The 15,000-nt window shown below is 42.5% G+C and overlaps 1 protein-coding gene across 1 annotated transcript in view; it reads right to left on the bottom strand.

Moving 5' to 3' along the window:
* The window catches only part of LOC143298294 (prickle planar cell polarity protein 3-A-like), a 77,513-nt gene that overhangs the window by 47,015 nt on the left and 15,498 nt on the right, over positions 1–15,000 (bottom strand). Inside the window, exon 2 of the mRNA XM_076611113.1 lies at positions 1,747–1,835. Coding sequence (XP_076467228.1) covers positions 1,747–1,835 — 89 coding nt within the window. The remainder of the gene's footprint in view (positions 1–1,746; positions 1,836–15,000) is intronic.

Genomic DNA, 15,000 nt, shown 5'->3' with positions numbered 1-15,000 from the left:
ATGACCTTCTTTTCTTTTTTTCTTTTTACATAGATTCTAAGCATAGCAATTAGCTACACACGTAAAATGATGATAGTTTTTTGAAGTATATTTGTTTTGTCAGTAAAATTACGTACCAGTGTAACATCTACAATACATCACCAGTGTTTCATGTTGAAATATAACAGCTCCTGATCACAGAGAGAGACAGACAGACAGATAGACAGACAGACAGATATACACGGACAGAGAGTAAGGGAGGCACAGAAAGAGAAAGAGAAGAGAGAGAGAGAGAGAAAGAGAGAGAGGGGGCACATACACAGAGATACAGTGAGGGAGGGAGACAGAGAGAGAGAGGGAAAGAGAGAGAGAGAGAGAGAGAATGAGAGAGAGAGAAAGAGAGAGGGGGTGGGGGCACATACATAGGTATACAGAGTGAGGGAGGCACAGAGAGAGAGAGGGAAAAAGAGAGGGGGATGGAGAGAGGTGGTGAGAGAGAGAGGGGGGGTGAGAGAGAGTGAGAGGGGGGGGGAGAGAGAGAGAGAGAGAGAGAGAGAGAGAGAGAGAGAGAGAGAGAAATTCAAAAACTTTATTACTCAAGGATAAAGATTTTAGGCATTGCCTAGTCTTCCAATCTGTCCTTGAGAGAGGGAGAGACAGACAGGGAGAGGGGGAAAGAGATAGAGAGGGAGAGAGAGGGGGGGAAGAGAGAGGGAAAGAGAGAGAGGGGAGGAGAGAGAGAGGAGGAGAGAGAGAGATACAGACAGACAGAGAGGGTGAGAGGGAACTAGAACAAGAACAAGACGTTTAATTGAACCAGGCCATCTGCCCGTGTCAAGGGGTTGGAATCACGATGGGTAAGTGTGTAATGATAACATTAAAAAAACAAAAACACCAAGGGTGAGAGAGAGAGAGAGAAAGACAGACAGACAGACAGAGGGAGAGACAGACGGACAGACAGACAGACAAAGGGAGACAGACAGACATACAGACACAGAGAGAGAGGCAGAGAGACAGACAGACAGAGAGGGAGGGAGAGAGAGAGAGACAGAGGGAGAGACAGACAGACAGACAGACAGACAGAGAAAAAGGGGGACAGACAGACAGACAGACAGAGAGGGATGGAGAGAGAGGGAGTGAGACAGACAGACAGACAGAGGGAGAGAGAGAGAGGGAGGGAGGGAGGGAGAGAGAGAGAGAAAGGGAGAGAGACAGACAGACAGAGAGGGGGAGAGAGAGAGGGGGAGGGAGGGAGAGAGAGGGGGGGGGAGACAGGCAGAGAGGGAGAGAGAGAGGGGGGGAGACAGACAGACAGACAGAGGGAGAGAGAGAGAAGGAGGGAGAGGGAGGGAGGGAGAGAGAGAGGGAGACAGACAGAGACAGAGAGACAGACAGACAGAGAGGGAGAGAGAGGGAAAGAGACAGACAGACAGACAGACAGACAGAGGGAGAGGCAGAGGGAGAGAGACAGACAGGCAGAGAGAGAGGGGGGGGAGGGAGAGAGATAGAGAGAGGGAGACAGACAGAGACAGAGAGAGAGACAGACAGACAGAGAGGGAGAGAGAGGGAAAGAGAGAGACAGACAGACAGACACAGACAGACAGACAGAGAAGGAGAGGCAGAGAGAGATAGACAGAGAGGGAGAGAGAGAGACAGACAGAGACACAGACAGACACACACAGAGAGACAGATACAGAGGGAGACAGACAGACAGATAGACAGAGACAGAGAGAGAGAGAAGGGGAACAAAGAGAGGGACTGTACAACCTCCACTCGTGGGGTTCAAACCCAGGGCACTGTCCCTCGATGCACACCAGACATGGCCGGCCCTCGTCCACCTCGTTGATCACAATGTCCTGCACACACACACACACACACACACACACACACACACACACACACACACACAATTGTCCGTGTCACCACCATTACCATAGCCATCGTTATCATCATCATCGTCGTCGTCGTCGTAGTCGTCTACGTCATTGTCATTGTAATTTTTGTCGTCATCATTATCACACACATCGCAACATAACGCACAATTGTCCGTGTCACCACCATTACCACAGTCATCGTTATCATCATCATCATCATCATCGTTGTCGTCGTCGAAGTCGTCTACGTCATTGTCATTGTCATTGTTGTCGTCGTCGTCGTCTGCGTCGTCATCGTCATCATCATCATCATCATCGTCGTCGTCTGCGTCATCGTCATCATCATCATCGTCGTCGTCGTCTGCGTCGTCATCATCATCATCATCGTCGTCGTCTGCGTCATCGTCATCATCATCATCGTCGTCGTCGTTGTTGTCTGCGTCATTATCATCATCATCATCATCACATGCGCCATCGTCATCGTCATCGTAGTCGTTGTTGTCTTGCTCCTTCTCCTCACCCCCCTTCTTCTTTATCATTATCGTAGATTTATGTGTCATGGTTGTCGTCGTCATCATCATCATCATCATCATCGTCGTCGTCGTCGTCATCGTCGTCGTCATATCCCGACTGTTACTGTCCTCGTTAACAATGGTGTCTTAATTAATGGAAGTTGTTTAGACAGCAATTCAAACGACTGTTCAGACAGCTAAAAACACATTAACATTCCACAAATGTTACTCTTGCTGCTGCTGCTACCACTACAGATACTACTACTGCTGCTACTGCTGCTGCTGCTGCTGCTGCTGCTACTACTACTACTACTACTACTACTACTATTACTGCTGCTGCTGCTGTTGCTGCTGGTTAGTTGCAGACACTCACAGGAATTTGGCCACGAGATCGAATCCAGTCAGAACAATTACAGACCGTATGTGTAATAACTTAAGGCCACTTCTGGACGTCTGCCAGTGTAATCACAGCACTTGTCATCATTGCTACCTTCGTCTCTTGAGACCACTCCTTCCAGACGTTCACACACACACACACACACACACACACACACACACACACACACACACACACACACACACACACACACACAGACGGGCACGCATACGTGTACGCACACACACACACACACACACGAACACACACACACACACACACACACACACACACACACACACACACACACACACACACACACGGACACGCATTTGCACACACACATACACACACGCACACGCACACACACATACACACACACACACACACACACACACACACACACACACACACACACATACACACACATACACACACACGCATTCGCGCACGTACAAACACACACACACACACACACACACACACACACACACACACACACACACACACACACACACACACACACACACACACACACGGACACACGACTGCGCGCGAGACAGAAAGAATGACCATTTTTTTCTCCAGACGTGCATCTGTATCCATAGAAACCAGACAAAGGGGGAGACTGTGTGGTCGAGGTTCCTCGGATTGTCTGGAATATTTACGAGTGGACCTGTTCGTAGACAATTTCTGTATGTTTTTTTATTTGATGTGGCTGGCGAAATCTCTCTCTCTCTCTCTCTCTCTCTCTCTCTCTCTCTCTCTCTCTCTCTCTCTCTCTCTCTCTCTCTCTGTGGTGTGGTGTGGTTAGTTGTGGTGTGTGTATCTCTCTCTCTCTCTCTCTCTCTCTCTCTCTCTCTCTCACTCTCTCTCTCTCTCTCTCTCTCTTTCTAAACACACACACACATAAATCTCTCTCTCTCTCTCTCTCTCTCTCTCTCTCTGTGGTGTGGTGTGGTGTGGTGAGGTGTGGTGTGTGTATCTCTCTCTCTCTCTCTCGAAACACACACACACATAAATCTCTCTCTCTCTCTCTCTCTCTCTCTCTCTCTCTCTCTCTCTCTATATATATATATATATATATATATATATATATATATATATATATATATATATATTGTTACATATCCGAAAGCAAACTTGTTTCATGACAGAGAAACTGGTGACCGAAAAAAAACAACTGGAATGGTGGCTTTAATCATTATTTACAGTAAATATGAGTGAAGTCTCAATTTCCCAGAAGGATTAAAAGTGGCTCTGACAGCTGACTGATGCATATTTCTCTATTGATCTCTGTCTGTCTGTCTGTCTGTCTTTCGGTCTCCCACTTACCCACTCTCTCTCTCTCTCTCTCTCTTGCATTTTATCTCTGTGTAATTTGTGTGTTTGTTTTATGTCTAATTTGGTTTTCTTTCTGTAGCCAAGCGCTCTGCTGGCTTTAAAAATTGTTTCGCACAGGAGCTGTATTGCAGACGCCTTTTTCGCAACTAACACACTGGTCTTAACGACTGGTGCAGAATGCAGAACCATTCGAATTGTAATTGCAAAGCCCATTCTAAACTGCTCCGAATATGTATGAATTCAAATGTGGGCATCATTCACTGCAGATTATATATGTTGTGCTTATACACACACACACTTAAATCAGTTAGAAGCATACTTGATTTCAGATTAATCATTCCTTAGTCTAAAGATTTCAACTTTACACTAAACTTACGTCATTTTGTCTTTCTCGTCATACATTATGCTACAGTTACAATTTTGTATGTGACTGCTGTTGGAAACTAAAACCACACCATTATAGTGTCTGGATGAGAATAGATCAGAAGATACAAAGCAGATTTTCATTGTCGACACTTAACGACAATCACTCCACACCTAGCGTTGCTTGATGACTTTGACTGCGGTGAAAATTGTTTCTGGCACACTGTATTTAATTAAATATATCTTTTGTCGGATCAGTAAACTACAAGTATTATATACTGGCAGAATTGTCACAATTCTATCTTTAAATCTATACCACTTGTGTTTGCCTACGTTAAACTGATTTAACGCAGTTTGTAATTTTCAGCAACAAGCTTGCTAAAACTGACCCTTTTCATGTGACTTAAATTGAGATTATAAATTTATCTTTAAAAATCAACACTTCATTTTATACTCATTAGAAGGTAGGTGTTGAAATGTTTCTTTTGCAACCAATCCGACGTAAATTGTTTCAAAAATCATTTAGAAATCTATCACTGAACACATTGTAACAAACACAATTCTATTCAAATTTAGCCTGATCTGAGCAGAATTGCTTTGCAGCACATGCAGGCGTCACTGCAGTTCACTTAAATTGCATAAATAGCCCCAGCAGGTGATGACTGGTCACTTTTCCACCTGGCCAGTCACTGGCTAGAGCCTGCTCTCTCTCTCTCTCTCTCTCTCTCTCTCTCTTGCTGTGTAGTATACAGAGTGTGTGTTGCTGCAATGGCCAGCATCATTGCCATATTGCTGTAAGTACAGTGTGTAAAATGTGTTGATGATTTGTAAATTGTATTCCTTGACACAGTACTTGTGTTCATATGAGTATGTTGATATTGCCTTAGTTAGGTTTACTTGGTTCAGTTATTGTTTTGACATGTAGTTACAGGCTATGACTGATCTAGAAAATCGCCATGTCGTCATATGCTTGTAGCAGTATTCCATTTCATTCTTTTCAACATCACAGTCAGTTACGTCTCCGCCCAAGGGCAGTTTATTCAACTGTTCTAGAACAAGGTGACGCGTTCTTTCTCATTTGTGGTCACTGAGAAAGCTTAGATTACTTGTCCGGCTTGCTTCGTGGAAGATTTAAATGTTGAGCACAAGCTTAGCTATGTTGATATTTGGCTTTAATGCAATGGATTACTTGTGTAAGTTGTTCACTGCTTAATGGTTAAGCCATGATGGTTCTTCCAATCTTCGTATTGAACACTGACCATCTGGTCTCTCAGTTTGCCAGTATTTTATCAAAGCCACTTATTCTATTGTTTATTATTCGTGTATTATTTCACATGTTGATATCAGTTGTACTGCTACAGTGTGCTTAGTCAGGACTCTATAATGTGTGTAGTATTCTGTTGTGGTGATTGCAAGAAAGTGTTGGATTAATATCAGTTACTGGTTAAAACCATCTGATATGTGACAGTCTGTTAATTGCGATTTAGCGATTATGCTCTCTCCTATACGGCTTACTCCAGTATAGTGTTACATAATGACTGATTCGTTTGAGTCACTTTGACATAGTATGAGCTGTACTTAAATCTATACTGTCAGTGCACTTTCACTAAATCAGCTTGGCTTTATTGACCACTTTATCTACACTGTTTAAATGTATTAGACATGTCATTTGCTGTCAGAGTTTGGTCTTCATGCATGCATTAGTTATCTTATGTTGTTGCTTATGCCAAACTGAGTGGTAGTCTTTCCATGTATACGTATACATGTGCATTCTGTCCACCTGCATTCCTGACATGACAAGTTATACTTAAGGTATTTTGTTATTTGTGTCTTATCAGTGCACTGTCTTCTCTCATCTCTTCTTTATTCTCTTCTTCTTTACTTACTTAACTGTTGTAAATAAAACAAAAGAAAAAACTTTTTGTGACTGGCCAGCTACATTTCCCTGGGTCAGTGAGTGCATCTTTTGTATCCTTAAATACAGTAAATCATCAGTACCATCGCCTTCTGTGATAATACCACTCGGGTACACGGCTACATTTCATTTTTCTTTTCTTTTTTTTCTGTCTTTGTGAAACACGTGTTGCACAGACAATGCATAATTTCATTGTATTTGGGACATTCATAAGCTTAAGAATGCAAATGGTTTTCCAAAATGATGATTGATTTCTGTACACGTTCAACACATACACGCTTATCCACACTCAAATAATAAACACACACACACACACTTGTTACATTTACAGGACATTCCCTAATTTGTGCACGTTGCCATCACAATCCTACAGCTATACACAACACACACATGCACGCATAAACAAATAAATACACTGACGAAAGCACACACACACGCGCACGCGCGCGCGTGAAATGCACGAACTGTATGTCTAATTAATGAGAAATCAATGTAAAACTGACCGACACGTCTTTTTTTTTTTTTTTGTTATCAAAATTAGTATAAACGCGACGAAACAAAGCGAAATAATTATAGATTTTAAAATATAAAACCTCAGTCGAGACTTCCAAAAGAAAATGAACACTCCCAAGCTGGCACCGCGTCACTCGGAGGGAAATTAATGAATCTAATTACTTACCCATTTATTCATTTATGTATTTACATAATTATATCTTATTGTATTTTCCCCCTTAGTTGCTCTTGTTCTGCTCGTGTTCAGCAAAGTTTTCTTCTCTTTCCATGTTTCCAGCTTGTGGATGGTGTTGGCAGAGATCCATTCCTTGTGCTGAGTTTTCTTCTTGCCAAGGACCTCTTCACATGTGTCGTGCCAGAGCTTCTTGCTGTGTTCCCACTGTGTCTCGATGTCTATCCCACCGTCTTCAACTCCCGCATCTTCAACTCCAATGTGAAGTCAATTCTGCTCTACGGATGCGAGACATGGCGGATACCAGCAGAAGATTCAGACATTCTTCAACACCTGTCTGAGGCGCATCTACAAGATCCGATGGCAGGAGAAGATCCGAAACGAAGATCTGTGGGAGCGAGCGGGACAGGAACCAGTGGCGAAGCAGATACTGCGGAGGAAGTGGGGCTGGATCGGACACACCCTCAGGAAGCCAGTGTCCAGCATCACACGCCAAGTCCTGACCAGAAACCTGCAGGGAAAGAGGAAGAGAGGCCGGCCTCGCAACAGCTGGAGGCGAGACACCGAGGCAGAACTGAAGCAGCAAGGGACCAACTGGACTGGAATAGCCAGAACAGCCCAGAACAGTGTGCGATGACGAGGGGTCGTCGATGGCCTATGCTCCACCAGGAGCGATGGGCATAATGAATAAAATGTATTTTCCCCCCAGGGCCTGAACTGATCTGAACACTCCTGCCTGAGTTCAGAACGCCTAATTAATATACACTGATCTTCTTTGGAATAGATATCGTCGCTCAGTTTCAGTTTCAGTAGCTCAAGGAGGCGTCACTGCGTTCGGACAAATCCATATACGCTACATCACATCTGCCAAGCAGATGCCTGACCAGCAGCGTAACCCAACGCGCTTTGTCAGGCCTTGAGAAAAAAAAAAAAAATTAATTAAAAATAGATAAATAAACTAAACTAAACTAAACTAAACTAACTAACTAACTAACTAACTAACTAACTAACTAATAATATAATTATAAATAAATAAATAAATAAATAAATTATAATAATAATACTAATGAAAATAAAATAAATAAATTGTCGCTCAGTGTAACGGATGAGAATCTGAACTATCACCTCCATGAAAAGTTTTAGAACGAGTGCTGACGAAAAAGATAATTGCATCGGAATTTTACGTATCTCGGCTGAGGGTTGAGCGGGGATCCGTTATTATTTCTGTCTGCAAGTAAAGATAAAAGCAGTTTGAGAATAACGGTACCACACATGTGCAACGGGGTACCAGACGCTGTCTATCATCTCCACTGCTTTCGCCTTCTTCGTGAACCGAATCGTCTTCGTTCACACAGAAGCTATCCATCTTTACTTGACACGTAATCATTGTCAACGACTTCCAGTATCCGTAGCAGTGAAGAATTTAAAAAAAAAAACAAAAAAAAACAAAAACGGCCGCGTTCAAAATCAATAGGGAGGTGATCAATCAAAGTTAAAGGTCAGCTCCATGATCGTGTCAGTGATGTATGATTGTATTGTATTACTCTTTTTTCTTGTCACAACAGATTTCTATGTGTGAAATTCGGGCTGCTCTCCCCAAGGAGAGCGAGTCGCTACACTGAGAGCGCCACTTTTTTTCTTTCTTTATTTTATTTTGTTGTTGTTTTTTGTTGTAGTTTTTTTGTTTTGTTTGTTCTTGTATTTTTTCCTGCCTACAGTGTTGTATGTTTTCCTATCGAAGTGAATTTTTCTACAGAATTTTGCCAGGGACAACCCTTTTGTTGCCGTGGGTTCTTTTACGTGCGCGAAAGTGCATGCTGCACACGGGACCTCAGTTTATCGTCTCATCCGAATGACTAGCGTCCAGACCACAACTCAAGGTCTAGTGGAGGCGGAGAAAATGCTGGCGACTGCGCGGTGATTCCAACCGGTGTTCTCTCGCTTCCTAGGCGGACACGTTACCTCTAGGCCAACACTCCACGTAATGATTAATCAAGAATGATAATGCGAATGACCACACCGTGAGTTGCGTGGAATGGCTCTATTTGTTTTTTTCGTTTTTATGTTACAAACAGACAGACAGACAGAAACAGACGGATCAATAACACATCAGAAGCAGACTGTGAGACAGCTGTGTGGTGTTTTATTCAAGCGCGCTCAGACCCTGCAACAGACGGCATGGATTTTGTCTCGTAATTGGATTTCAGGAAACTGGCAGAGGAACCACTGATCTGGACTTCTTGAAGAAAGTATGGATGTTACGATGCACTGGACTGGCACTTAGGGTGGCTGGCTAGTCTGGATTTTATTCGTGTTTTTTGACTCACTTGTGTAAACAAAGTGAGTCTATGTTTTAACCCGGTGTTCGGTTGTGTGTGTGTGTGTGTGTGTCCGTGTGTCTGTGTGTCCGTGGTAAACTTTAACATTTTCTCTGCAAATACTTTGTCAGTTGACACCAAATTTGGCATAAAAATAGGAAAAAATTCAGTTCTTTCCAGTCATCTTGTTTAAAACAATATTGCACCTCTGGGATGGGCACAAAAAAATAAAAAAAAGAAGCCTAATTATATGCAAACTGCATTTACTGTTATATTTATATTTTTTGTATTCTCTAAACTTGGCACTTTGACCTCTTATTCTGACACAACAACTAGAGGAGTCATTATTATCATTTTTTTGTTCAAACAGGAACTTCTTTTGCTAAGCATGTAATTTTTTATTTTTTTTATTTTTTTTTTTTTGCAAACGTTTTGGTGCAGATAGTAAAAAAAGGGAAATTACTCTGTAATTAATGCTAGGGGACGTAATTTATCACAAGTGCGTCTTGAAGGCCTTGCCTCTCTTGTTTCCTTCCTTTTTTTTTTTTTTTAATTGCTCTCCAATTTGTTTCAATTTTGTTTTCTTTTCTTTCGTCTTAAAAAGTTAATTCAATGTTATTCTGTTTTCTTCATGTACTTTATAAGCAATGGGTTGGGTTGTTTTTTTTTTAATTTATATTGTGTTCTGTAACATTCAAAATCATTCAAATTGTATATTGTTTTGTATACACTTAAGGTCTAACCAACGCGTTGAGTACAGTGGGTAGGTCAGGCAAGAACAAAATATGGAGGAACCCGGAACTAAATATATACATCAAACAATATAAACAAACAATTCGGTTGGGTTTTTTTTTTCAATTTCTTTGGAATCTCAATTTCATAAGCAATATAACATTTTTTTTAAGGCAGCTTAGAACATCACCCAAATGCAGTGGCATCATTGCCTACAAATATCAATACCAACGGGCACAAATCCATTGAAAACGCACCCCGTCCACATATTTCCAAGATAAATATGATTAAAAAAAAATATATATATATGATACGTCAAGTAGGGCTTCACCATAGATTTTGTAATGTCCTCATAATGGCGATGACCCCGCAATAAACCGATCTCCTTAGAGACGTACACATTTTGACATAGGAAACGCTCAAAATGATGAAAAATGTATACGTAGAGAAAGGTGGGCAGCAAAACTAGCATTACGGTGATGTCTGGACGACAAGAGTTGGGGCAGCTTCATTGATTTTTAAAGGCTTCTGGTGGACCCGTTCGGCTTGTGTGTTTCTTGGTGTTATCTTGTCTCTTACGAAGGGGAAGAAGTTTGGGGATTACTGTGTGTTACTTGGTGTTATCTTGTCTCTTACGAAGGGGAAGAAGTTTGGGGATTACTGTGTGTTACTTGGTGTTATCTTGTCTCTTACGAAGGGGAAGAAGTTTTGGGATTACTGTGTGTTTCTTGGTGTTATCTTGTCTCTTACGAAGGGGAAGAAGTTTGGGGATTACTGTGTGTTTCTTGGTGTTATCTTGTCTCTTACGAAGGGGAAGAAGTTTGGGGATTACTGTGTGTTTCTTGGTGTTATCTTGTCTCTTACGAAGGGGAAGAAGTTTGGGGATTACTGTGTGTTTCTTGGTGTTATCTTGGTGTTATCTTGTCTCTTACGAAGGGGAAGAAGTTTGGGGATTACTGTTCTGGACTGCGGCATGTGTAGCGGCAGGATCGTTATTATTTTCAGCTGAGGGTCGCTCAAAATATCGTCTGGAACCTTCTCTGCGTCCTTATATCCTTTTTATTTCTATTCCGTCTGTTATTTTCTCTTCCTTCCTTTCTTCTGCTCCACCCTCTCCTTTTCATTCTCTTTCTGTTTCTTTCTTTCTTTCTCCCCCCCCTCTTCCTCCTCCTCCTCCTCTTCCTCCTCCTCCTCCTTCTTCTTCTTTCTTTCTTTCTTTATTTATTTCAATTTCTCTGCCTCCTACTCCTCCTCCTCCTTATTATTATTCTTTTTTTTTCTTTCTTTCTTCCTTTCTTTCCTCTCCCTTCTTCTTCTTCGTCTCATCCTCCTGCTCATCATCATTATTCTTCCTTTCTTCCTTCCTTCCGTTCTTTCTTTCTTTATTTTCTCCCCCTTCTTCTTCTTCTTAATCATCATCCTCTTCTCTTCTTCTTCTTCTACAACTACTTCCTCTTCTTCTCCTTCTCTACCTCCTCCTCCTCCTAATCATCATCATCATCCTTTCTTTATTTCATCCTTCTCCTCCTTCTTCTCCTCCTCTCCTCCCCTCACCCTCCCCCCCCTCCCCCCCGCATCCCCCCGTCATCCTCCTCGTCCTTCTTCTTTCTTTCTTTCTTTCCTTTCTCGTCTGTTGCTCACAAAAAAGGTTTCCCAAAGTTCCGATCAAGGATGGAGTTCTGCCCGCAGTTCCCTGTAATCAGCCAGAGTGTTTCTCTTCCATTAGTGGCCGCCCTGGGTAGACATCTCGAGGTCGATGAAAGTCCAAACAATACAACTTTGCGAGAGAGAGAGAGAGAGAGAGAGAGAGAGTTCCTGTGCTCTCCTCTGGTGTTTAGGTTGTCCTCGCATCTCACGCCGAATCGAATGGTGCTGTATATATATATACTCTGCTGTATTACAAAATTTAGGCTCTTTCCTAATACCCCCCCCCCCTTTTCCCCCCTAGTGATAATAGAACGGTTTTGTACAAAGTTGTTGAATACTTCTGGGTGTCCTATTTCTCCTCCAAGGCCCGTATTCACACACACACACACACACACACACACACACACACACACACACACACACACACACACACACACACACACACACACACAAATTCGAAAAGTGCCCACATAACATGTTGTTTCCTTGTATTATTAATGCATCATTCTGCAGCAACACTATAGTGTACAATACTGCATTGATTGTGCTGTATCGTACGAGACTGAACTGTACTGTAATGTACTATATTTATTACATGCATGCATCACTTTCTTTCTAACAACTTGCACTTGTCTACTTGGCCAGAAGCCAAACACCAGCACAAGCTTCCGTTCAGATTTATTGTTCATTGTATTGTGTCGTGTTGTACTGTGTTGTATTGCATCGAATTGCATCACAACGTATGTATTGTATTGTATTGGTTTGTATTGAATCTCATTGCATTTTATCGCATCGCATCGTATCGCATCGCATCGCATCGTATTGTTTTGTATCGCATTGTATTGCATTTATTGTATTGTACTGCACTACATTGCATTGCACTGTATCGTATCGTATTGCATTGTATTGTATCGCATTGCATTTTATCGCATCGTATTGCATTGCATTGCACTGCATTGTATTGCATTTATTGTATTGCATTGCATTGCATTGTATTGTAGTGTAGTGTAGCGTATTGTATTGTATTGCATTGCATTGTATCGCGTCGCATCGCAACGGATCGGATCGTATGGCACTGTATTGTATTGCTGTATTGTATTGTATTTCTACTTGTCCCAACATATCTGGAGTGGTGGAGTGATGGCCTAGAGGTAACGCGTCCGCCTAGGAAGCGAGAGAATTTGAACGCGCTGGTTCGAATCACGGCTCAGCCGCTGATATTTTCTCCCTCTCCACTAGACCTTGAGTGGTGGTTTGGACGCTAGTCATTCGGATGAGACGATAAACCGAGGTCCCGTGTGCAGCATGTGCTTAGCGCACGTAAAAGAACCCACGGCAACAAAAGGGTTGTTCCTGGCAAAATTCTGAAGGAAAATCCACTTCGATAGGAAAAAACAAATAAAACTGCACGCAGGAAAAATACAACAAAAAAAATAATGGCGCTGTAGTGTAGCGACACGCTCTCCCTGGGGAGAGCAACCCGAATTTCACACAGAGAAATCTGTTGTGATAAAAAGAAATACAAATACAAATATCTATGTTTAACATCCAGGCTGCTCTCCCAGCGAGGGGCCCGGAGCTGCAGTGAGTGCAACGACATCTTTAATTTTTTGTTTCTTCTTTATTTCTCTGTCTGCAAGTGTGTATTTGTTTTACTTTGAAAGTGGAAAATTTCAACATAATTTGGACAGTTTCAGTTTCAGTTTCAGTAGCTCAAGGAGGTGTCACTGCGTTCGGACAAATCCATATACGCTACACCACATCTGCCAAGCAGATTCCTGACCAGCAGCGTAACCCAACGCACCTAGTCAGGCCTTGAGAAAAAGAAAAAAAGAAAAAAAAAGGGTGACTAAATATTAGATGAATACATAAAAAAAGAAGAACTACTACTAATAATAATAATATGTATAAGGCGCAAAAACTTGATGAAGTCAACTATAAGCGTATATAAATAATTTTTTTTTTTAATTGGACAGAGACAATTCTTATGTCACTGTGGATTATTTCACGTGCTTGCTGTACCAGTTTATCCTCCCATCAGAATGACTAGCACCCAGACCACCGCTCAAGGTATAGTGGGGGGTCGTGGGGAAGGGGGGGGGGCAGCGGGGGGGGGGGGGGGGGGTGGAGGACGTGGTAGAAATCCCGGTCCTTCTTCTTTATCTTCTTCGTTCTTGGTCTGCAACTCTCACATTCAATCGTATGTACACGAGTGGGTTTTTACGTGTATGACCGGTTTTTTTACCCGCGCCATGTAGGCAGCCATACTCCGTTTTCGGGGGTAAATCCCAGTCCGATTACAGAACTTGAACCTGAGGACACTCGCTGCTTAGCTAGGCCGCACTAACATGAAGCCAACACTCATGCTCAGTCATGCTCAAGATCTAGGGACGACTGTTTCTTCTTCTTCTTCTTCTTCTTCTTCTTCTTCTTCTTCTTCGTGGGCTGCAACTCCCACATTCACTCGTATGTACACGAGTGGGCTTTTACATGTATGACCTTCTTTGGTGTTGTTTTTTTACCCCGCCATATAGGCAGCCGCACTCCGTTTTCGGGGGTGGACGACTGTTTAGATTTACAGTTCCAGCATTTTTACGTCCGTTATTCAAATATCACATTTTTGTCGGATCTGTCTACTACTGCTACTACTACTACTACTACTACTACTACTACTACTACTACTACTACTACTACTACTACTACCCCAGATCTTTTAGAAGAAAACAAATTTGTCAACATCCCAGACCAGACCTCAGTGCAATGCAAACAACACGCACTCACTGTTATACACTTCGGGGCACCGCACATAATTATAACATACAGCTACAAGAGAAATCAGGGGTTATCCATATATTCCTTCTTTCTCCGTCTTCTTCTTCTTCTTCCGCGTTCGTGGGCTGCAACTCCCACGTTCACTCGTATGTATACGAGTGGGCTTTGACATGTATGACCGTTTTTTTTACCCCGCCATGTAGGCAGCCATACTCCGCTTTCGGGGGTGTGCATGCTGGGTATGTTCAGTCTTGTTTCCATAACCAACCGAACGCTGACATGGAATATAGGATCTTTAACGTGCGTATTTGATCTTCTGCTTGCCGTATACACACGAAGGGGGTTCAGGCACTAAGCAGGTCTACACATATGTTGACCTGGGAGATCGGAAAAATCTCCACCCTTTACCCACCAGCCGTCGTCACCGAGATTCGAACCCGGGACCCTCAGATTGAAAGTCCAACGCTTTAACCACCCACTCGG

This window comes from Babylonia areolata, chromosome 23, assembly GCF_041734735.1.
Source record: "Babylonia areolata isolate BAREFJ2019XMU chromosome 23, ASM4173473v1, whole genome shotgun sequence".
Lineage (NCBI taxonomy): Eukaryota > Metazoa > Mollusca > Gastropoda > Neogastropoda > Buccinidae > Babylonia > Babylonia areolata.
This window is presented reverse-complemented; position numbering and strand designations above follow the sequence as displayed.